We start from the raw sequence: 23,390 nt of genomic DNA on the forward strand, positions 1-23,390 counted from the left end.
TGATTTAACAGTTAATGACTGAGGCTGTTATTTACGTGTTCTGTGCTTTAGGAAAATGGTACTGTGCAATTGGTATTAACTCGTGAAATAATTTCTTTCAGTTCTGAAACATCTATTGGTAATGTCAATCAACTGTAAGAGGTCACCTACGCATTAAGCATCTCCCACAAGCCTGCATTCCCAGGAGAGACGTGGAAATGCGATCCGTCTCCTTTAAGAATTACGGATTTGGGAGTGACGCGGATATGAAAGCTAGTTGATCCCTTTGCTTTGCAACGAAAATTACTTGGACAACGGAAAGTAGCTTGTTAGTTAGATAGGTTGTCGCACTGAATATTTAATTCGCTTTTGTTATGTATAACGGTAAATGACAAATATAAAAAACTGTTTTTTATTCTATGCATTAAATTTGTTGTTCCGTGGTGCGGTGAATTGGGATAACTTTTAACGACAACATATTTGGGATACGCTCAAAAGTCGAACATGGACTGGGGGACGGATCTGTGGGTGAGTTTGCTGGAGGTTTAGCTCCCTGGCTAACAAGCTAATATTTATACCAACTAAGAAAAAGTCGTTATTGTTAATTAGCTAACCGAATAGTTTATTTAGCGTCCATCATATTTACGGTAGTTAAGTGTTATCGGCGTTTTGAAATGTTAGTTATTTCTAATTAATAGCATGGCGGTTAAACTAGACTGCTGTTTTAAAAACTTTTTGTTTAGCTGACATGCCAGTATCTACCTAGTCTTATTAATTTGTTTTAGTGCCAGATTGCTTTAATAAATAAAAAGAAATATTGGCTGTAAGAATTTTCAGTAGAGTTATCGTAGCGAGCTAGTTAGGTTAGGATATCTTGGTTTGAAATGCCTCATATCAACGGGAGACTCCGGACTGACTTCAAAGCTGATGCCATTGGAATTGGTGGTACTTAATATTAGATGCTTATAGTTCGCTAGTTCTGCCATGCATCTGGCCAACATTACCAAGTGCTATACGTTTATTAATATTACTGACAACGTTATCTAGTCAGTTAGACAGGATAGCCAACCTAGCCGCCTTGTTAACCTAGATAGCTAACCTAGGTTGGGTAGCCTGCTTGCTTTCAGTCAGACTGAGTAGCAGAGTGTTCAGGATGACTTGTCAGTCTGGTTTCCTCTGAGCTCCGAAGTAGCAGGTTTAAAATAGGAATTAACTAGCTAACCAGGAGAAATGGGTTTGTCCTGGATGCTAGCTAGCGAACTGACTGACTCTGCGATGCCTGGGTTATGTTATTAGATAACTATAGTCTGTCTTATTTATGACATTGCTTTGCTGCCGAGGGGCTCTCGCTTTCCTTAGTAAGCTGCCTGGCTCGCTAACTAGTCGACAATCTAGCTGGTTAGTTTTTCGTCATCTTGGCATCGCTTACTAATTGGACACCAGGCCAGACTTGGGTTTAATAGTAGCAAATAATTTATGTCTTTTCAGAAAGAAATCCGAGATCCATTTTTTTTGGCTTTTGTGTAGGTTATTATGGTGATGCGCTAAAGAAAAATTATTTTTGGAAGTAGGTCATTTTCTTGCATACTGATGGGCTTGCTTCTATTTTGTAGAGCAGCCGATTTCTGAACACCATTTAGATCCAGTTACCTCTAATGATCGAGGTTATGTAGCTAATGAATTTACCCCTGCCCCTGTTTTCTGACTTTCTATTTCTTGTCCCATTTATACTCTGCTTGTACAAAAATTTAAAATGACGCTGTCTCATTGTCACTTTTGGTTTTAGCTGTTTTTTAAAGAAGCCGTTTGTCTGTCCCATGTAGAAAAAAAAAGGAAGCTCATCTCATCGCATGTCACTCATTAAAATTTGTACCCATCCGGTTGCCTAACAGTATTTAAGTGGAGCATTACACAGAGGTGGGTGGGGATTTTCTGACCCCATTACACTAATTCTCCTGGGCTTCTAGCCTCTGTCCTCTTTCCATCTTCTGCGCTCCAGCACCGACCTAATTAGTTTTGCCCTAATTTGATGGTACATCATCTGGACCATGTGTCTGTTACATCGCATCCCCCCCGCAAAGAGAGATGGCGTGCCAACTGTGTTTTAGAAAAGTGTCCCCTGGCCTCTGGTGCGTCAGGCTGCGGTCATACCAGTGAGGTTTAAAGGCAGGAGGTGCCGCCCGGGACTGCCCTCTGGGAGCGTTTCTCCAACGCTTTCACAGCTTTTGTCTCTGCAGCTGGCGGAGCACGTACGCGTTCCTTAAAGCTGAACATTTATGAATGAGTCAGAGTGGCTGTGAATCAGCCAGGGCAGAGAATGCGAGAGGGAAGAGGGAAAGAGGGAAAGGGCGTGGCTGTTCTCATTAGTCTGCTCTTGATTTACCCCGCGCCCCCTCTAAGCAATAGCTGTGGCTTTTGGTTCTAATTGGTTTTGTATGTGTTTGGCCTTTGAGTGTCATTGACTCACTTGCTGCCATGGCATCCTCCCACTTCTTCTTCCGTGGTCCATGCGCTATTTTTGGCAGCTTTGCCCTTCACGCAGCTCCTCCACTGTGCGCTCTGCGCGCGGCGTGGTATTGCTACTCTGATCGCACTGCCTTTGCCAGCATCCATATGAGCCCGTTTCGACGTGACTTGTAAAAATGCAGCGCGGCGGGCTCCGTGTTGAGTCATTACAGCAGCGGCGTGACTAACAGAAGAGGCATTTGCCAAGGCCGTAGTCTGGGATGCTGCCCCGATGCGGGGCTGGGGTGCTCCTTTGTGCTGTCGCTGCAAGCTCTTTGCTCTGCTGGGAGGGGGAGAGGGGAGGTGAGAGGGGATAGAAAAGTGTCTGGATCACGCTGAATACAGTGCTACTTATATGCAGGCTGTATAACAATTGGGCCTGCACTTTATAGAGCTGGTTGTTGAGTTGATTTGATTTTTGTTAAAGACAACAACTGAGAAAACAGCCTTACCTGTTTGTTGTTGTTTTTTGTTGTTTTTTTATATATATAGTAGGATGTTGAAGGTTTCTACAGCAATGCAAATTCTCATGCAAATTAAAACACCTTTTTGTCAAATTTTGTTAAATGGTTTTTCCACGAACGACAATAAAATCTGTTCAACTTTAGTTGTGCTGTTGTTGTTGTTATTCTGAATAGCCTTTATTAATGTGGACTAATTTTGCTAAATAATTCACATGTGACTGTTGCGTGGAGTCACACATGAGTGGGTTATGTGGAGGCAATGAATCCTTTATTTGTTCTGCCCTCTTTGACTCCATTTTGAGGTGGGCAGGATGGGGGTGGAGTTGGGGGGCCTAGACCACTTGTCAGGAATTCGGTCCTGAAGCTCCTGCCCCCTCTGTAATGCGTGGTTCTGCAGGCAGGCCTGTGACGGTGCTGATCGTCAGCCTGGGGAGCATTTCTCAGTTGTGTTGCTCATGCAGGCATGCCTGTGCTTGAAGTGCTCTGACGCGAATACGGAACTGAGAGCCAGGAGTTCCAGACGGTCACTGTTCAGTTCCTGTTCAGTCTCTGCGCTGCTCACTGTGTGTGTGTGTGTTTGTGTGTGTGGGAAAATAACTTGGGAATAAAATCCCTGACAAGTGCTCAGCAACATTCAGATAACAAATTAGCTTGGCCTTTCCTGTGGGTGTCTGTCTGCCCCACACTCTGCCTTGGAGGAAATAACGTGTCATGATATTCATATTATGTATGTTTTTCTTGAGCCATGCTGAAAAGCAGCAGGAAGCAGGGATGACTTCCACTTCCTGTGTCCTTCCTGAGAGAGATGATGGCGTTGGGCCTCAGCACCCTTCCCCTGTTACTGTGGTGACCCGGGGTTGAATTTACTGCCGCCAGGAAGCAGCACCCCCCACCAATATAACATGGCCGAGGGTCAGAGGCTGTAAACGCGCTGGGGAATCCGTGGAATGTGTGCTGTAGTGTGGAGGCAGATTGTGAGATAAAGTGAGATAGAGTTAACACCATCCTTGTCTTTAGAAACATGTTTTTGTCAGAGTATCATTTGTAATTGCAAGCTGAATGCCAGGGAGGCTACCTCTGCTGTCAGCTAAATCACACTTCAGGACTGCGTGATAAATTGTTAATTTCCGTCGCATTGTTGGTCTTTGTACTACTGGTTTTGCAGAAGGCAGCAGTATGGAAATGAGTCCTCTGACCAATCATGATTCTTTTCATTGTGCACCGTAAGCGTGCTGACGTCAGATGTTCCTGACTAATGCTCTGCGGGTGTTTTTGCTTAATCACATCGATTGTTTGATTTGAATGTAGCCTAGAGAGCTTTAGTCAAAATGCAACTGACCAGTCATGTTACATCAAAGGTTCCCTGATGTGCTTTTAATGTATTTTAAGGTATATCACAATCACAGCATGTAGTATTGTCACTGTGGAGGCCTAACTGTTAGTGAGGTTTTCCACTGTATCTTGGATTTGTGTTTAAGGCGTCTCATTCTTCCTACAGGACCAATATGATGTCATTGAAAAACACACACTGTCTGGGCTGGAGCTGGTGGACAAATACATTAAGTTTGTTAAGGAACGGACGGAAATTGAGCAGAACTATGCCAAGCAACTACGGTGAGCAATTGCACATTCTGGCCAACTAGTATCGAAAGTTGATGTGTGCACATGTCCATGCATGTGTGTGCGTGCCTGCTTGCGTGCGTGTGTGCGTGTGCGTGCATGCATGTCGGGGAGCTTTCTTAACATGGTGTGGAATTTGTTGGGTCTTGAGTGGTTTCATGCAGAATGAATTTTTCAGCTCACCCGAGATACAAACGTGGCCTCAGCCCAGACAGAACTGGAGGCACTGCACGTACTCTTACTGCGCATGCGCGCTTATGCCGATGGCCGTTCACTCTCGCGCTCTCTCTCTCTCTTTTCCCTCTCCTTTCCTGACATGTTTCTGTGTTCCCCAATCTCTCATTGACCAAGTGTCTTTCTCTTTTTGTTGTTTTGGGTGTTATGACCCTCTCTAGGCTTGGAGGCCGTGACATAGGGTTTGAGTGCAACAGCGGTAATAATGACTAATGAAATGCGAAACCAGACAAACAGGTTGACTGCAAAGGTCAAGTGTATTCACAAGTTTTGGTTTTAAGATGCAGAAATGTACAAGAAACTGGTGCAATAGCTTCAGGAGTGGCCCAGGCCAACACAACAAACAAACCCACACTAGAACCAAAAAGACAACTGATTAAACTAACAAAAAGTAAAGTACAATGACTATACTGACTATACTGGTATAAACAGGGATAAATCCACACCCAAACAAAAAGGCAGCCACACCCTAACACCAGTGTGTCACTACTCTACACAGGACAATATATATTAGAGACAAATATTAACCAGCAACCACACCAATAAGGAACAAAGCCATCTGTAAATCAAGGGGAGAAGCCAAAGTCATACAGACAAATACAAGCAGTCCCAATAAAAAAGCAATAAAAAAATCAAAAAGCAGACACAAGTCCAAACACTAGCAACAACAATCTCTTCTCTAGCCCTTCTTCCCTTCTTCTTCCTTTTATACGGTGCTCAGCTCACTGGAAAACCTGGTATGGATTTAGATGGGGAACACTAGAGATTCAGTGGCAAAACCTGGAACACAGAGACACACACACAGACACACAACCCCCTTAACCATGGACTTCTTCCCAGAGGTTCCATGTTAGCAAAAACAACAATTATCACCATTAAAAAGCAACATTTATAAAATACCAAATAATACTAAGCACAGGACATGGCATCAGCTACCACATTCTCGCTTCCCTTTTTGCATAGGAGGGACCAGCGCATAAGATGCTGGTTTGTGTTTGCCATACGGCTAAGAAAGACCAAGGGATTATGGTCAGTATATACTGTAATCAGCTGAGAACTGCCGCCAATAGAGACTTTAAAATGCTGCAGTGCTAAAGAGAGCTTAGTGCCTTTTTCTATGGTGCTGTATGCTAATTGGGGCTTTACAAACTGGGTGTTCTAAGCTTTGGATATTCTCCTGCATAAGGACAGCACCAGCATCTATGCCACTAGCATCAAACCCGGGTGCAGCCAGAACAGGAGTATGGCATAATAACATTTGATGGTGTCAAAAGCATCCTGACACACAGGGGACGACTCAAAGGAAACTCTCACAGAGTAGGGTTGTTGGGGGTGTCACAGTTACAGAAAAAGTTCTACATAAACATTGGTGAAAACCTCCGAGGCAGAATGGCCTGGACATTTGCATCCAGAGGACAAACCATCCCATGGCCAAACAGTTTGCCCAAGTATGCTACCTCACCCTTACCAAAATCAAATTTGTCTAGATTTAAAACGGTGTCCTGCAACTTTCCAAAAAACATTTCTAAATTCTCCAGAAGCTCTTCCCACGTACGAGTATAAACAACTACATCATCCAGGTAGGCTTTGCAATTCTGGACATCTCCTAGCACAATATTCATAAATCACTGAAAGGATGAAGCTGCATTTTTGAGACTAAAAGGCAAAACCTTGTACTGCAGGAATTTATCAGGGGTGGCACAAGCTGAAATGTCTGAGGCACAAGGAGTAAGCTGTACCTGTCAATAACCCTTTAGGAGGTCAATCTTACAAAATTAGCAAATCCTATCCTATAGACGCAATCCTCCATGCGAGGCTTGGAGAATGAATCCTGCACTTTAATATCATTCATGTTATGATAATCCATGCAAATTGTACTGCTGCTTTAGCTGGCCCTGAGCATACACTTGAGTGTAGGAACAGATTATGTACAGGGAGCCTCATAATACTTAGTCCTACACCTTGCATCAAAATGTCACTACCACTATATTTGTCTGACAGTGGTATAACACACTTTTTCCAATATAAGTGATACAGCAGCACCAGTATCCCTTAATCTCGTGATTGGCCGTTGTCCATCATCGGTGAGCGAGACAGAACCTTGGAAAATAAAGGGTTGAAAAGCAGGATCTACACATTCAAATGTATCATCAGATTTATTTTCTTAGCTGCTCTTGCTGCTTTGCGCTGTATGGCCGGAAAAGATGCAACGATGTGCCCCTTTTTCATGACAATAATAAAAACACTCCCATGTTTCCACTGTGGGAGAGGAAACAGGTGCTCATGGTGGTTTTAGGGATTTGCGGGGACTAGAACTAGGCAGATTTGTACTCAGTTACGTGGCGCAAACTCAGTTTTCTGAATTGGGACAAATTCATCCACCAAAGTAGCAGCAGAAGTCACAGTGCTTGCTTTCTGCTCATTCAGGTAAACAACTGTTTCTGGGAGACAATTTTTAAACTCATGTAAAATCAGCAAAATGAATCTCAAATGAACAAGCTTTATCCTTTGCAAACTACGTATGTGTCTGGATGGGGGATTTTCTCAAAAGCCAAAAATTCTCTCTATAGGCTTCTGGCACCAGCTCATAAGCACACACTGTTGCAGCTTTTACAACATCGTAGTTAAAGCTCTGCATCCTGAAATGCTGGTACCAAACTTATCTGCTGGCTGATGTCAAAGCCATGTGCCACCAGTGTAGTGGATATAGGAGTAGTGGGTGATCTTGGCAGGCGTGGTTTTGGCACCAGGGTACTGCCATTAGTCGGGCCATCTGGCATAGGGGAGGAGAACTTCCAGGGCTGAGGAATAGGACCCTCCGCACCTGATCTCTGCCTCCTTATCTGCCTTTTCAGCCTCAAGCTGTGAGGCCCGCACCCTCAGTAGCTCCATCTCACGCTCCTGCCTCTTCATTTCCAGCTCCACTTTCTTCAGTTTCAAAGCCAGCATTGGGTCACCACCAGGAAACTGGATCACCTGAGATTCCATGTGTGCGCTGACCACAGAGTCGTCTCCGGTTTCCACCATCGATGAGCCTTGCCAGGTTCATCGCAACACCACCAGGACCACCTCGTTCTGGCAAAATTCCTTCTTGTACTCCCTTGATTTATTTCTTTTTTTTCTCTGTCTTGTGGCTGAACAGGTCACCACAGCGTCAAAGAATTCTGCTATTGGTAGCAGTAAAACCAGACAAATCAAAACTCACCATCTTTACAAAATTCTCCTAACACACAATGCCACAACCCCAAACCACACACAATCACCCCCACCCACAAGAGAAAACCATCAACCAGCACAGAAAAAGCACCAAGGGGAAAGAACAAAAGAACAAAGGATGAGCCCCCAATTTACATTATGACCCTCTCTAGGCTTGGAGGCCGTAACGGAGGGTTTGAGTGCAACAGCGGTAATGATGACTAATGGAATGCAAACCAGACAAACATGGTGATGGCAAAGGTCAAGTGTATTTTACAAGTTTTGGTTTTAAGATGCAGAAATGTACAAGAAACTGGTGCAATAGCTTCAGGAGTGGCCCAGGCCAACACAACAAACAAACCCACACTAGAACCAAAAAGACAACTGACTAAACTAACAAAAAGTAAAGTACAGGCAGGCACTCCCTAACACCAGTGTCATTACTATACACAGGACAATATATATTAGAGACAAATATTAACCAGCAACCACACCAATAAGGAACAAAGCCATCCATAAATCAAGGGGAGAAGCCAAAGTCATACACACAAATCCAAGCAATCGCAATATCAAAAAGCAGACACAAGTCCAAACACTAGCAACAACAATCTCTTCTCTAATGAGCCCTAAACTGAGCCCTTCTTCCCTTCCTCTTCCTTTTATACGGTGCTCAGCTCACTGGAAAACCTGGTATCGATTGGGATGGGGACCACTGGAGAGTCGATTGGGATGGGGACCACTGGAGAGTCAGTAGCAAAACCTGAAACACAGGGAAGACAGACATACGCACACAGGTGGACATAACATGGGCATTGGCTTCCATTGCTTCCACTGGCTGCCCCTGACGACCATGTGACTCTCTTCCTGTGCCTCTGGCTGAGTGCACAGGAAGTGGATGCAGACTAGCATGTGACAGGGAGGATGTGGTAAATGAGAGTGAAAGAAGAGTGGAGAAAAGCTTTTTTTCACTGCCTCAGCACACACACACCGCACTGGACATACTTTCTTGAAAGAGAAACTGGATATTCAGTGTAAAAGTGTGTTAAACCATTCTCATTTCACATTTGTCAAGCTCTTCCTAGTGCTGGGTTTACCAACATGATGCATCAGCTTTGCACCATTTGAATAGATGTGAAAAATGTCAGCTTACCTGTGCTGGTTTTTCTTGAGGGTATCTACATTTAGCAAAGTTTATAAATGTGTTGCGTTAAAGAAAATTATAGTTCACAGTTCTCTGTGAATGAGATTTTCAGTTTGACAAAGCAGACAGATGTGATTTTGGCAACTTGCCGTTTTCCCAAAAGGGACTTCAGTTGTTAATTTTATTATAATTTTGTCACCACTAGCATTGTCATTAATCAATAGTACTAACTTGACCACAGTTTCTTCTGAAATATTTTTTTTAATGCAGTTTTTGTTTCAAGATCTGGAAACTCCATTTTCACTGCATTTAGTAAAATTTAACATGTATGTCAATATCCCATATCCTACATAATCTCTTGGGAGCGGGCTAAAACATTTAAAAAGTGTCTGAAACCACCTGGTATGTCCATAATGCAGTTCACATTACTTTTCAGAAAAGAAAACTAGATTCTTCTGCCTGGCTTATACAAATAACTGGCTTGAAAACAAAGTGCAGGCACATTTGTTTTCCTTATGAACACAAACACACGCACATTGTTTTTCTACATTTGAGAATGTAGAAGGACAGATTGCGCGTGTGCCATGCCTCAACAGGTTGAATCAATGTAAAATGTATGCTGTGAACTCACCCAAGTTCTGTCTCTTTCTCTAGAAAAGTAAAGCTGCATTTCACAACTGCTCAAAACAGTTCTGCAAGCTTACAGTCCAGGTTCCCCCTACTGTATGTGTTGGCATAGTTCCTAAACTAAAGGTGTATTCAAAAATTTTAGTTCCTAAATTAAAGGTTTACTCTTTTGATGACTAGAATTTTTAGGCAATACACCCTTTAAACCATTAATGTCAAATTAATGTCAAATTTTTGACAGCCCTGAAGTCAATGCATCATTTGGCCATTCTGCTACTTTATTCACTCAAAATATACAATGTAAAAAAAAACAAGTACAGACTTCTCCAACTGACTAGACAGTTTGCTGTGTAAGTTCTAGCTGGAGTTCTTTGAACATGCCGGCCTACACCTCCATCACTCGGTGTGCAGGGATGAGCAGTCAGCCAGGCGACTGTTCAGAAATGACAAAATGTTGAATGACGATGATGATGACAATGATGTGGCTGATTCCTTTTGTCTTTTATCTACAGGAATCTCAGTAAGAAGTACAGCCCCAAAAGAAGCAGCAAAGAGGAGCAGGAATGCAGGTAGTTCAACAGTGCAGTCTGCCTGTGAGAATGGATGGGTGGATTAAATGAATAACAGTCAATATTAATAGCTCCTCAGCAAAGGAGTCCCAAGACTGAGAGAGCTTTGTAGTATCTCAGGTTTCTGGCAGAGCTGTTGGTTGGTTTTCCTGTGAGTGAATGAGTGATGAGGACCTGCGGGGTCTGACTGAGATTGTCTTTCAGCCTCTCGCAGTGACACACAGCTGCATAGTCATGCAAATGCGTTTAATAGGCTGCCGCCGGGGACCAGGAAGGAGGCTTCTGATGGAAATGAGCTCCCTCTGAGAGCCACCTCACGATTGACCTTTTATGTGGCCTGAAATCTGGACCTGTAACATCCCACTCCTCTCTCTCTCGCCTCTCTTTCATTACCCCCCCCCCCCCCCCCCGTTTTTTAATTTTGTTTATTTTTGGCTTCTTCCCTTTTTGTTTGCCTGTGTCTCAGGTTCTCGAACCACCAGTCCTTCGTGGAAATCCTGAACGAGATGAGCGACTATGCGGGCCAGCGGGAGCTGGTGGCCGAGAACATGATGATGAATATCTGCATCGAGCTCAGCAAGTACCTGCAGGAGCTCAAACTGGAGCGCAAGACGGTGAGAGCACAATCTGGGCCGCCCTCGCTTAAAATACAGGCTCCGGTGGGACTGGTGGGCGGGTGCAGAGGAGAGGCGTGGGGGAACTGGGTGCGCAGGCAGAGGGGAAGGTGGTGGTTGGAGGGCGATAGAAATGCTGGGCAGGAATTTAAATGTCACATGGTGCCGTGGGGGTGGGGTGTCCGACGTGCTTGAGTCATTTTCTCAGATGTTTATAAGAATGCTTTGGGCTGGTTTCTCTGCTGTGTAATTAAACGGCCACATACCAGCGGTTGCTCTTCAGGCTACCGTAGGCATTGCCGGGCACATGGAGCTTGTGCGCTGCTGTTGCGGCAAAAACAGCTGGCCAGGCTGCACTGACGGCAGAGTTTTTGTCTGTGGTTCTGTGTCCCTTGTACTCTGACTCTCTTGTTTCTCCTGGGTTTACAGCATCTGTCGGATGCCAAAAAGGCACAGCAGTCTCTGGAGAGCACCTACAAGCAGCTGGACAATGTAAGCAGTGTCCCCGCCTGTGACTACGACCCCTCGTTAAGATGCGCAGACAGAGCGGGGCCGGTCTCAGTCCTGTGTGTGCGCGTGTGCAGGCGTGCGCGCATGTCTGTGCGCAGCCGAGGTTTGCAGATCTGGTGATGTGGAGGCAATTAAAAGAATGTTTATACATTATTTGCTTTGTGTCTTCTCAGAGTGTGTGTGTGTGTGTGTGGGTGGAACGGGGAAGGGGGTGTCATTGTTTACCAGCTCTTCCCTGTGTTTGGTCAGATGAAGCTGTTATCAGTAGACAGTGCCATTTAAATGCAGCCATACAAATGTTTTGAGGTGGGACGTTCAAGATTGATGCAAGGACAGAATGATCGACCTGCCTAAGTGACTGGTTGACATTATGCCTGTGTGTGTGTGTGTGTGTGTGTGTGTGTGTGTGTGTGTGTGTGTGTGTGTGTGTGTGTGTGTGTGTGTGTGTGTGTGTGTGTCAGAGTAAAAAGCGCTTTGAGAGGGAGTGGAAAGAGGCAGAGAAGGCCGCCCAGTATGCAGAAAAAACAGATCAGGACATCAACGCTACGAAAGCTGACGTAGAGAAGGTGTGTGTACTCGCTGTGTGTCTGCATCTGTCTGCGTGCATGTGTGTGTTGGGAGATACACATGCTGTCCTAACCTGTATAGATCCACAAACTGTACAGAACTCTTCTTATGGCTTTTATCGGTCTATGTCCTGTTTGGTTTTTCTTTGTTTTTGATATATCGGTGATTGTTTTTATGCATAAACCATACACTGTGTGTGTGTGTGTGTGTGTGTGTGTGTGTGTGTGTGTGTGTGTGTGTGTGTGTGTGCGCGCGCGCGCGCGTGTGTGTGTTAGGCCAAACAGCAGGCACATATGCGTGCACACATAGCAGACGACTGCAAGAACGACTACGCAGCCCAGCTGCAGAAATATAACAAGGAGCAGAACCAGTTCTACTTCACCCACATGCCTCTGATATTCAATGTAAGCCATAGAATCGGTACTCCCACCACACCCATGTCTTTATCCGACTGCTCCACTAACTCCGGCTGGGGTTTTATACTGTCCAGTATCAGTGCAACCGTGTGTGTGTCTTCTGCAGAAGCTGCAGGACATGGATGAGAGGCGCGTGCGGAAGCTCGTGGAGGCCTACACACTGTTTGCCGACACGGAGAAGCATGTTGCGCCCATCATCGGGAAATGTCTGGATGGCATCACCAGGGCGGCCTCCAACATCAACGAGAAGAATGTGAGCCACCCACACACACACACACACACAGTCTGTTGTCTAGCTTTTGGATAACGCTCTGCAGCACTCACGCCCACCTGATGACGGCTTGGTGGGAGGGGCCTGGCATGGCCGTGGGACTGAAACCTCTCTCTCTGCCCCCCAGGACTCCCTGGTCCTGATAGAGCAGCACAAGTCGGGCTTCGAGCGCCCCAGCGATCTGGAGTTTGAGGACTACAGCCAGGGCATCAACCGCGCCTCGTCCGACAGCAGTCTGGGCACGCCCAAGGGCCCGCTGGACCTGCTGGGCAGAAATAAGAGCAAACCCTTCTGGTTGTTCAAAAAGAGCAAGGTAGGTAACTCCCACCCGCCGGGGCTGGGCTGATGTTCAATGGTCCTGAGTACAGCCATTTTGGATCTATTAAGAGACCACTGCAAAATTATCAGTCTCTCTGGTATTACTATTTATAGGTATGTGTCTAAATAAAAATAACATTTCTGTCAAATTCCAAATTAAAATATTGGCATTTAGAGCATTTATATGAAGAAAATGACAACTGGACAAAATAACAAAAAAAAAAAAGGTGTTTTCAGACCTCAGACAATGAAAATAAGTTCATAATCATTTTAAAATCACATAACACAGGAGCCCAGAGTTCTGTAATCAATATTTGGTAGAATAACCCTGGTTTATTAATCCTAGCTCCTATGTCTGGGTACGCTCTGCAGTTAGGTAGGCTTGAGTTCAGATGATCAGCTAACCGGTGTGCCTGTCCTGCTGTGGAAGGACTGCCGCACACGTGGAGATGCTGATTTGGAGTTGTCTCTTAATTTCTGTCAAAGCTGTATATTGTTTGCGACGTACATTATTATATCAGTGTTATAAAATGTTTAGTACACAGAGGTTTGTGAAGCGGTGGTATAAACGCCTATTAAAAATGATATTTTTTGACTTGATGATGTAAACCTGTCCCAGTGACCGTAGCCTCTAGTCTCATTGTAGTTTCCACCGTGTTCCCCTTTAATCGAGTCATGTCCCATCGAGTAGTTGGAGTCTGACGCTGTGTGTTTAGAGTCCTTTAACCCTCTCCTGTAGGAGCTGTGATCTCCTACACCTTTTGTTTTTTCCATGATGTAGAAATGCATGGTTTTCACCTCACCATCTGAGTTCTGTTCAAATAAACTCCACACACACACACACACACACACACACACACACACACACACAAACAAACATGCTGTTTGCATGGCTATCTCTCTGGCTGTGAGCTCTTTTTCTTGTGCATCCAGCGCATGACCATTAGGTGAGTAGTGCTTATATCCAAAAGGAGCAAGGCCACTAAGGGCAGGGTCAGCTCTGCCTTGGGTCACACACACACACACACACACACACACACACACAGAGTACTGCTGTTATATTCATAGAATATATCTTTTAGTCCCATCACAATGGCACCTCTGTGACATGTTAAGCACCAGGAAAGATTCTGCCGTCTGGTTAACTTGGTTAAAGGGGTTAAGAAACCCGCTCGGGCCCAAGTGCTCATTTGGCAGTATAAAGGACCACATTCAGCTCCTCAGGGCCATGTGATGAGCACAAGTGAGGGGTTCCGGTCTGACATGCTGCAGGTCTCTTGGTGGCCTCCACCAGAGGGTTGCCGTCGCGGCCTCTCTCCTCATCCAGCCTGAGCGTTGTGAGGCCGAACCGGCAGCCTGGCTTCCTCCGCTACTGTCCTAACCCCACCCCTCCCACCCCCTGTTCTCTCCCGCCTGCGCACGCCTGCTGCCCCGTTCGTCTCTTCCCATTGCTCCTCCCTCTACGGCCAGTCTGTGCACAGCACCGCCCTGTGTCTCGCACCCAAAACCAACCAATTAGACGACGCAGCCAGAGCCCGCCTCCAGAGATGACTGGTTGTGCCATAGGCTGTCCTCCCTCCCTCCTTTAGCACACATTCAGTAAAACTCCTCCAGCAAGCCAGAACAGCACGATTCCTAAGGATATGCTTCTCTACTCACCATGCACGCTGCTCCCACGTGCTGCTCGCTCCTCTCCCATGGCTACTGGAGTTGGTTTTACAGGAGACTTGTATTTAGTTCTTAGTTTATCCACCCATGCCCTTGGACATACTGTAGCTCCCATTAGGAACTTGTAAATGTTTATGCTGCTCTGTGTTCTTCTGCCTCATTTAGGGGCAAATTAAATTAAACTAGAGGCCCAGCAAAGCAGTTTCTAGCGCGTGATTAAAAAAAGAAGGTGCGAGGTTGGTATTTTTTCGTTGCTTTGCTGGGATTCTTTGGCCCCGGTTGGTCGTTCCCGTGCAGCACCCCGGCTGTGTAGTCATTACAAACAACACCGGCTAATGAGCAGAGTGCAGCTTAACTGAAATGACACTTGGGGAGCAGGACCTGCACGTGGCTCATTTAAAGTGATGGTGAGTTTCAACCCAAGGTTCCACGCTGTGCATGCGTGTGCACATAGGTCAGCTGGAGCCGGTCAGCAGTCTCACGCAGTGCTCTGATGTCGGGCCCATTGTTCCCAGTTACATTTACTGCAGTGTTTTAAAAATACAGCCTCAGACTTTCTGCTGTTTCAGCTAGTCACATTATTATTGTGGAACCTGTCTATATCACTTTTCATAAGGTGTGTGTGTGTGTGTGTGTGGGGCTGAAAGCTTTCAAAACTAAACTCCAAAAAACTTAATCCAACTAAAGCGGAAGTTTTGAGACCTGAGGTAGTATTTCAGACATTGCAGTAATACCTTTTGGAATTCAGTTCGGGATGTGTTCAGGACCTCATCTTGGACATCACAGAGAAGAGACTGCCTGTGGACTCCTGTTGAGTCATGTGTGCTGTAGAACTTGGCAATGAAACACAGTGGTGTATTGATTTGAACTGCCACAGTAAATGGCGTCTGTTCTGGTTTTATCCGTTTGTAATGTAGTTTAGCTAGTGGAGCTGCACTCGTCTCCGTCGTGCCGATGTTACTGCATTGCTGGGCTTCAGTGCGGGCCGGGTGTTCTGGTTGTCCCCTGGCCTCCCGGTGGGTTGGCTCCAGTGTTGTCTGCCTCTGCTCTGTGATGTTGCTCATGGTGTTTGATGGTGTCTCTCTCTTTCCCTTGTCGTTTGTGTGTGTTGTGTCCCACCCTCATGTCTTCTCCTCCCGCCCTCCTCTTGGTCTGCGCCTGGTGTTGGCTCCGCCTCCTCCATCACAATCCCCTCCCCATGCCCTGCCCAATCCCCATACCCCACCCAACCCCTAGCCTTCCTCCTCCCCACTCACACCCTTCTCCGCACCCATGGCCCCTTCGCCCACTAACGGTCCCCCCTCCCCCAAGTTTACCCGGGACCCCCTGTCGTACTGTCTAAAGGAGATCAATAAGACAGTCAAACCTCGAATCTCCTCCTTCCGGACCCTGCGCAGAACGGTGAGTGAGCAAGGGCAGACGTTGGCAGAGCTGACTTTAAACCTGCTTCCACGTCGCTGGTTCTCCAGTTCTCTACACGTTTTAGGAGCCACTGGACGCCTGAGTATCGGACATGTGTACTGAGTAGTCACTGCGCTAGCTCTAGGGCTCTTCTTTCATCTCATGACCCGTAGTCCCGACAGCACCCTGGGGGCTCCACTCCCACTAGAGGAGCATGACCTTCTGCACAGGCGCTGTGTGACTGCTCTCATGGACACACTTGCCTGACTGTCTATTTGTCTCTCCCCTTCTCTTTTAGAAGATTACCCTGGAGAGGCTGGCCATAAACAGCAACAGGATGGGCTCTTATGTAATTTCGTTGTCCTTTTAATTTTTTTGGATGGAGGGTTTATACCTTTTTTTACCAGGTTTTTCTGCATGGCCTCCTGTGCACCAGTAATGGTACTTCGGCCTACTTTGAGAAGCTATTACATGTGGTAATGAACCCATATCAGACATTGGGGTCTGCTGTGGGGTGTTGCAGAGGGGGCCATGCTCTGTGGGTAAACACAGGTATATGGGTTTATTTACAGCACACCAGAACAGCTGGACTCAGGGCCGACTTCACCGACTGGTGCAGAGCCCCGAGTGAAGCCTTGTTTACATGTAAAAAGGTGCTTTTGTAGGTTGTCCTGGTGTGCTGTAATGGGCACACGGTTCTGGAAACAGTTTGCTCGATTTGGTATAACTGTGTCCGCTGAACAGATTGGTTTAAGAGATATTGTCACTCAGGGTCACATGCTAAACTTTTTCACTTTGATTGGTTTTGTCACCCAGAAAAGACACTGTATGTATACTCAAATAATTGTAATACTCAAGTGGATTAAATATCCTTTGTGTGCAAGTTGGGTGGAAATTTGTTTTTCCCCTGAAAGTATGCCAGATTACTGTAATGAGATATCTATTTTAAACACACTGAGCACACAAACTGCATATAACATATTTACATTATAAACATTAGAATGATTCTAAGCATGAATGTCACTGACATGTGACTCCTGTAATTGTTTCAAAATCAGCCTTTTGGAAAGCCAGCCAGTCTCCTCACAAATATTCAGTGTGTTTTGTTCTGAATGCCCTGTGGGCTCAGGACAAACAGGAAAAGGTGATTATACTGGCGCGGATATTCTCACACACACACACACACGCACACACACCACACAGCTTAGCCCGCGTTTATAACTGCGGTAGCAGAAGCCACATAACTTGTTAAATGTCATGCGTAGCTTGTTTAAATGCCAGGTTGTCGATAAACCGTAACATAGTTACGGCAGGTTTGTTGTTTGAAGCGTATTCTCTCGGGGGTACGTTTCTTTTCCTGCTAATGCACTTTTAAACAGAGGGGTCAGTTTTTCTCATTAAGAGGGTCTGGTGTGTTTTTTTTTTTAAATCTCTTTCACTCACTATTTCAGGTCTTGTTTAATACCCAGCTTGTGGTGCCAGCCACTAACGGTGTGTGGGTGTGCTATGTGTGTGGGTGTGGGTGTGTTTGCCCTTTGTTCTGGGCGAGTGACGCTCTCTCTCCTCTGCCGTCTCCCCAGCCGGCTGCCACGGAGGACTTTGGCCATCTCCCTCCGGAGCAGCGCAGGAAGCGGCTGCAGCAGAAGATCGATGACATCAGCAAGGAGCTACAGAAGGAGCTGGATCAGAGGTTAGTGGTGCGCTGCGCTGCATTTGTCTCCCTGGCAACTGTCACTATGGTGACCAGCCTCACCAAGATCCTCCAGGAGTTATCAGGGGGTTCTGGATGGGCTGTACAGAATGGTCTTGGTCTCTGATGGTTCACATGTATGACCATTCTCTCTCTCTCTCTCTCTCTCTCTCTCTCTCTCTCTCGTTCAGTGAGGCACTGGGGAAGATGAAGGACGTGTATGAGAAGAATCCTCAGATGGGAGACCCTGCCAGCCTGGCCCCACAGATCACCCAGACGACCCACAACATCGAGAGGCTCCGTGGGGATCTCAACAAATATGAGGTGCTTCAGAACTCTCAGCTACCAGATCTTAAACACACACTACACATACACATTTCACACTTCTGTGCCTGCAATTGCAGTCGTGGCTTGCAGGAGCTGGGGGTCGAGGAGAATCATTCCGTTACTCCACTCACTCACTAAACAACAACGATGGCCACAATGCCTACAGGTCGGTGCTATCTCCCAGACACACACATTCTCACACAAACGCACACGATAACCTTATCTCAAACTCGCCTGTTGCTTAAAATAAAGTTGTGCTTTGGGAGGGGGCTGGGTCCTTATCTCTGCCTTGCGGCTGGCCAATAAACAATGAAGCGCTCGAATTCAGCAGGGTCAGTTCACACAAGGCAAACCAAGTGTGACTAGAGTGAACTCATCACATGTGTGAACTTGCTGTGCTTTCCTGAGTTTTCAACTGCCAGAATAACAAATGATTGCAAATAATAATTGGCCTGCTAGTGCGATACTCTTGGGTGGAGGCAAAACTGCAGATTCTAAACATGCTCGGAGGAAAGAAACAGGGTGCGATGCATTTTGCATTTGAATAAAAGATGATGATGATACCAAAGGCCCATCTTTAAAATGTGTCACTCCGGTTGCTTGGCTTTCTGATAAAAGCAGCCTAAAATGAGAAGCACAGTAGAGATGAGAAGCAAAGTGGAGCATTCTGATATAGCAGCATGCAAAAATACATACCCTAGTATCACGGTCATTCCACACCAGGGTATGGTGTGTCTGTGTTTGGGTCTTATGTTTAGTATAGTTGTTAAAACCGTTGTTCAGTAGTTCAGTGTAATTTGCTTATCTGTTGTCACCCTACTCCACCCCAGTCCGGATGGGGCCCACTCAGACGAGAGCACCCCAGATGCCTCGCAGGCCATCTACACTGAGTTTGATGACGACTTTGAGGAAGAGGACCCCTCCACTCCCATTGGCCAGTGTACAGCACTCTACAGTTTCCCAGGTACGTATTCATCACTGCTAGAGAGCCGCATTCACGTCTGTGCATGCAATTTCCTCAGATATCCCGCTTCAACTTCGGTATCTATTTCTGTGTTTAGAACTTGGATGTGTAATCTCTTTTTGTCTATGTATTGGGTGGTTTTTATTTTTATGGGCATATCTGTACATTTTGTCCACCGACTGTCGTCCCATATGCTCTCGTATGTTAATTGTGCTCTCCCACTGTCGTTCCTTTTTCCCCTCTGGTGCCCTCTTCTGTGCGGCAGGCTCCAGCGAGGGGACCATCTCCATGCAGGAGGGGGAGGTGCTCGCTGTAGTGGAAGAGGACAAGGGGGACGGCTGGACGCGCGTGCGGCGGAGCAACGGCGACGAGGGCTATATCCCCACCTCCTACGGCACCATCGCGCTCAACAAGTGACCCGCTGACCCCCGACCCCCAACCCAGTCGCCCCCAACACGGATGCTTCGCAGCGGCATTCGGAGCAGCTCATCGTCACGCCTCATTGTCTGGCACTGGGGGAGAGGGAGAGGGGGAGAACGAGAACTGGGAAGTGAGAGAGAGAGAGAGAGAGAGAGAGAGAGAGAGAGAGACAGAGAGAGAGAGATGAAGGATGCTGTTGGCTGCTTGGCTCTGGCAGCTCAGCCACTAAGAGCATTGAAAAATGCTGGATCCCGCCTCCTTTTCTGCTCAACGCAACATCTGGCTTCCTGTGAGAGTGGTTGTGTATGAAATCCTTTGCGGGTCTTTGTCTTTGAGACATCTCAGCCATTCGTGCTCATCAGAGAGAAACACTTGAGGATGATGTTTGGCGAACAGGAAGTACACGTGACGCAAAGGGCGTGCGTGTGTGCGTGCGCGGCGAGAATTGTAAGCGTGCGATCAGCTTGATTGCTGCCATGTCATCTCTGATCAGGACGAAACTGATGAACTCTGACCACAGCACCCTCTCGCTGTCCCAGTGGGAAACATGCTGACCTCGGACCTCCTTTACACTTTCAGTTTTATCGCTCTGATGGACAAACACGGCACACGCACGGGCCAACAAGCACCACTCTTGCGAATGCTTGCCTATGTGTGCAGTTATTTAGTGTGCGAGAGGGAGAACGAACACAATATAAACCAGATAAGGTCAAACATTTCTGTATTTAGAAAATCTTTTTTTATTGAGTATTAAGAAATACTATTTCAAAACTGTCTAAACAATCACAGTCCACAATTAAGTATATATAGATGTTATTAATTTCCAGTCAAATTGCAAAGATGGGTGGGGTTTTTTTTGTTTTTTGGTTTTTTTTTTTGCTGCAAAATCCCAATATTATATGATCATATTTATTATTTTGGGTTTTTTTTTTTTTTTTTTTGGAAGCATAAATGTGTGGTCACACTTCCATATTTCTGACAGCAAAAACACTTTTATCAATGGTTTATGAACATGTAAATAAAAAAAAGGAACTAAAATTGTGTAACACTTAGGACTTTCATATTTATATATAGGAAATAATATATTTTAGCTATCACAACACCACTATTGTCTTACTAGCTTTTTACCCTTAAGGAATAAAGATTGTGTAGGCCAGGCTGATTTCTGTATACAGTAGGTAAGGTGAGGAACACACGACTGGATATGTGCTTTTGTAGCTTGTCAACTGAGCCGGCTTTTGTACTCTACGTGACAGGTAGGTTCTAATGTTCAGGTGCCTTCTAGCTAAGCAATGTGCATGCAGCATTTACACTACAAATTGCCTACTGTCTCTAGGGACTTTATAAATGTCAAGCACATTCCCAAACTGAAGTTGTCTCATGTCTTTTATAATTTTTGTCTCTGTTTTAGAATGGAGAAACTTCCATTCTTCAGTTTTACCCATTACTGAGTTGCTGCTGGTCACATGATCCATCACATGAATTTGCATGAAACGTGCATTGTAAAACAATTCGCTGCTAAGTCTCAAGCAATTCGCTCCCCCCCCCCCCCTTAGATATCAACCATTACTTTTTGTCTCTGCGAGACTTGGCGTTGCTTCTGTTATTGTTGCAGTCTGAGTCCAATTAATTTTCCTTCATCAGGTTTTAATGGAAAATCCCACTCATAACTTGGAAAATGTGACAAACGCTTGGCCTTTTTACGGTGTTCCACTACGGTGACACATTTCAGTAGTTTTCTATTACTTGCCTCGGTGTTCTGAGCTGGAAGATACTGAACTTTGCAGGCCCCACTTAACGTAATTGCTATGTTGTCCCAAAATGATGAGCTTAGTCACACATCCTACTGTCAGCTTTTAGTTTGATATCTTTAAGAAGATACACTGGATTTAAATGTGGCGATACCCCCCACCTTCCTCCATGGTTCATGACTGCCACCTGCTGGTGACGTTGGTATTCCGTTGGCACCCCGTTGCTTGCGCTGAGAGACTAAAGAAATGGCTCAACAGCACTGATGGAATTTGTCCACAGAAATAATTCTGGATGCTCGGAAATATGAATACTAACCACACTCAGCAGACATTTAAGGTGTTTCAAAGAAAAAAGTGATAAAACAAACGTGGCCAAGATCCTTCTTTGTGTTCCCTTTAGTGGGATTGCTGCTCCGTCAGTAAAGCAGTCACTGACTAAGGAGGAAGCTGTTTATAAAAGGAGAGGTATGTCCAGCAGGTGGCAGTGTTGCTCCGTTGCTCAGGACCTGACTTTAATGTGCGTTAATGGGATGAAGCGTTAATTGCCAAGCTTGTGCAAACCTGAGGCTACTTTTGTTCAGCTGCGTTGCACAGAACAGCACTACTCTGGTTGCCATGGCTGTCGCTACCCAGTTACTGGTTTCGTGCATGCAGCACACTGAGTGGACACCTTTTTTCCCTGGCTTCTCAGCACTGGTATACAATGTGATTTAAAAGGGTATTGACGGTTCTACAGACAATGTGAGTTCCACAGCATCACTGTTTTTGTTGTGAATAGCTTTTTATGTGCTGCTCCCGAGTTCCTGGAATTTGTATGCTCGGTCACATCTTACCAAGGTGCTTCAAAGGTCAGTTTTACCATAATTCTTAGCCTGTCTGAAACTGATAGGCATTTTGGATGGTGAAAGGTTTTGCACGGCAAGCTGTTCTTTAAGATGGGGCCCCAACACACACGCACTCTCCACAGTTCATATTCCTCCATGCTACTTTTTCTTACACTACAAACTCTCCTCTTGTGTTAACGGTTCTTTCAGAGACTACTGCGCACACCAAGAATGCGCGTCCTCTGTGTCTCCACGTGTGATCCTGAACCGCCCTTTATCTTCCCCCGTAAGACTCAGAAGATGAGACACAGTTAATTGTGTGCAGCGGGTGGCGCTCATTGCGTTGCTGGGCTTTACCTCCTCCGGGACACGCACGGCACATGACCGTGTCGCCGGTACTGATGAGCGGCGGTGATCCCACATTTTGTCAGATTTATGCCAGGTCTCGAATTAAATGTTCTAATAAGAGGCATCATCATCTACTGAGTCAGGGCAGGGGTCTTCTCATATTTATACAGTCGAAAATCTCTAGCCGTACCGAGGGAGAAATGAAAGCGAAATTGACTTTCTGACGTTCCTTTCTTTTTTAAAAACGTGTGCCGCTTTCTTCCCCCCTCACTGGAAATGAATGATGGGCAGTCAACGAGCTGCAGGTGGTGGAGAAGGCTGTACAATGTCAAGAGGCGCGCGCGTCTATGCGCGCGCACGCACCGTACGTGCATTAGCTATTTTTAGCTTTGCTTCACGCTTGAATTTTTTTTATTTTTATTTTTTTTGCCATATTTGACATCATGCTGCAGGCACTCAAACCACTTTGAGGCACACACTGTTTTGTTTCTGGGAATATTTTGCCGCATTATACCATACACAGGCCCTCGATTTTTACCATAGTTTTTGTACCAAAATAGCTCTTACGGTGCACTAGTGGTCAGCTAGTTAATTTGGTGTTCACAGAGTATCACTAATATGCCGCTACCACATCATAAATGAATTCCAGGCACATTATGGTGATACGTTTGGCATAGCTGCAGTAGTGAATAAAACCTATCTTTAATAATTTTGAGCTAAAATTCAATAGTCCAACCAAAGAGCTTTTAAACACAGAAATTGTTGCACACAATTACGCGTAGCCAATGAAAAGCAAGGCGTGGATTGAAATCGCGATTTCTTCGATGTGTTTGAGAGGCTGTGCTTAGTTCCGTCTAATGCGGTGGAGTGCACCCAGCAGTTAACTGATCAAGGACAGCGCTCCATCTTTGAAGTTGTTGCATGCATATTTGCATTTCAATTACGTCTGAGAAACATTACTAGGTCT

At 45.7% G+C, this 23,390-nt stretch overlaps 1 protein-coding gene across 5 annotated transcripts; it reads left to right on the forward strand.

Moving 5' to 3' along the window:
* The first annotated feature begins 243 nt into the window (after positions 1–243).
* Positions 244–20,867, forward strand: trip10a (thyroid hormone receptor interactor 10a). 5 transcript variants are annotated; one of them, XM_027017295.3, is made up of 15 exons: positions 247–507; positions 4,447–4,562; positions 10,278–10,334; positions 10,801–10,948; positions 11,378–11,440; positions 11,920–12,024; positions 12,310–12,429; positions 12,548–12,694; positions 12,840–13,025; positions 15,935–16,099; positions 17,680–17,789; positions 17,981–18,113; positions 18,194–18,282; positions 18,947–19,080; positions 19,346–20,867. In XM_027017295.3, exons 1-15 carry the CDS (start codon positions 484–486, stop codon positions 19,495–19,497), a joined length of 1,749 nt encoding a protein of 582 aa, XP_026873096.2. In that variant the 5' UTR covers positions 247–483; the 3' UTR covers positions 19,498–20,867. The 5 variants fall into 5 exon arrangements, 4 of the variants coding, with proteins under 4 accessions (XP_026873096.2, XP_026873094.2, XP_081572565.1 ...); XM_027017293.3 differs by having other exon boundaries at positions 249–507; positions 12,301–12,429; XM_081716439.1 differs by lacking the exon at positions 15,935–16,099 and adding an exon at positions 16,398–16,448 and having other exon boundaries at positions 251–507; positions 12,301–12,429.
* The last annotated feature ends 2,523 nt before the right edge of the window (positions 20,868–23,390 follow it).

Source organism: Electrophorus electricus, chromosome 6 (assembly GCF_041902795.1).
Source record: "Electrophorus electricus isolate QZ-2024a chromosome 6, ASM4190279v1, whole genome shotgun sequence".
Classification (NCBI taxonomy): Eukaryota; Metazoa; Chordata; class Actinopteri; order Gymnotiformes; family Gymnotidae; genus Electrophorus; species Electrophorus electricus.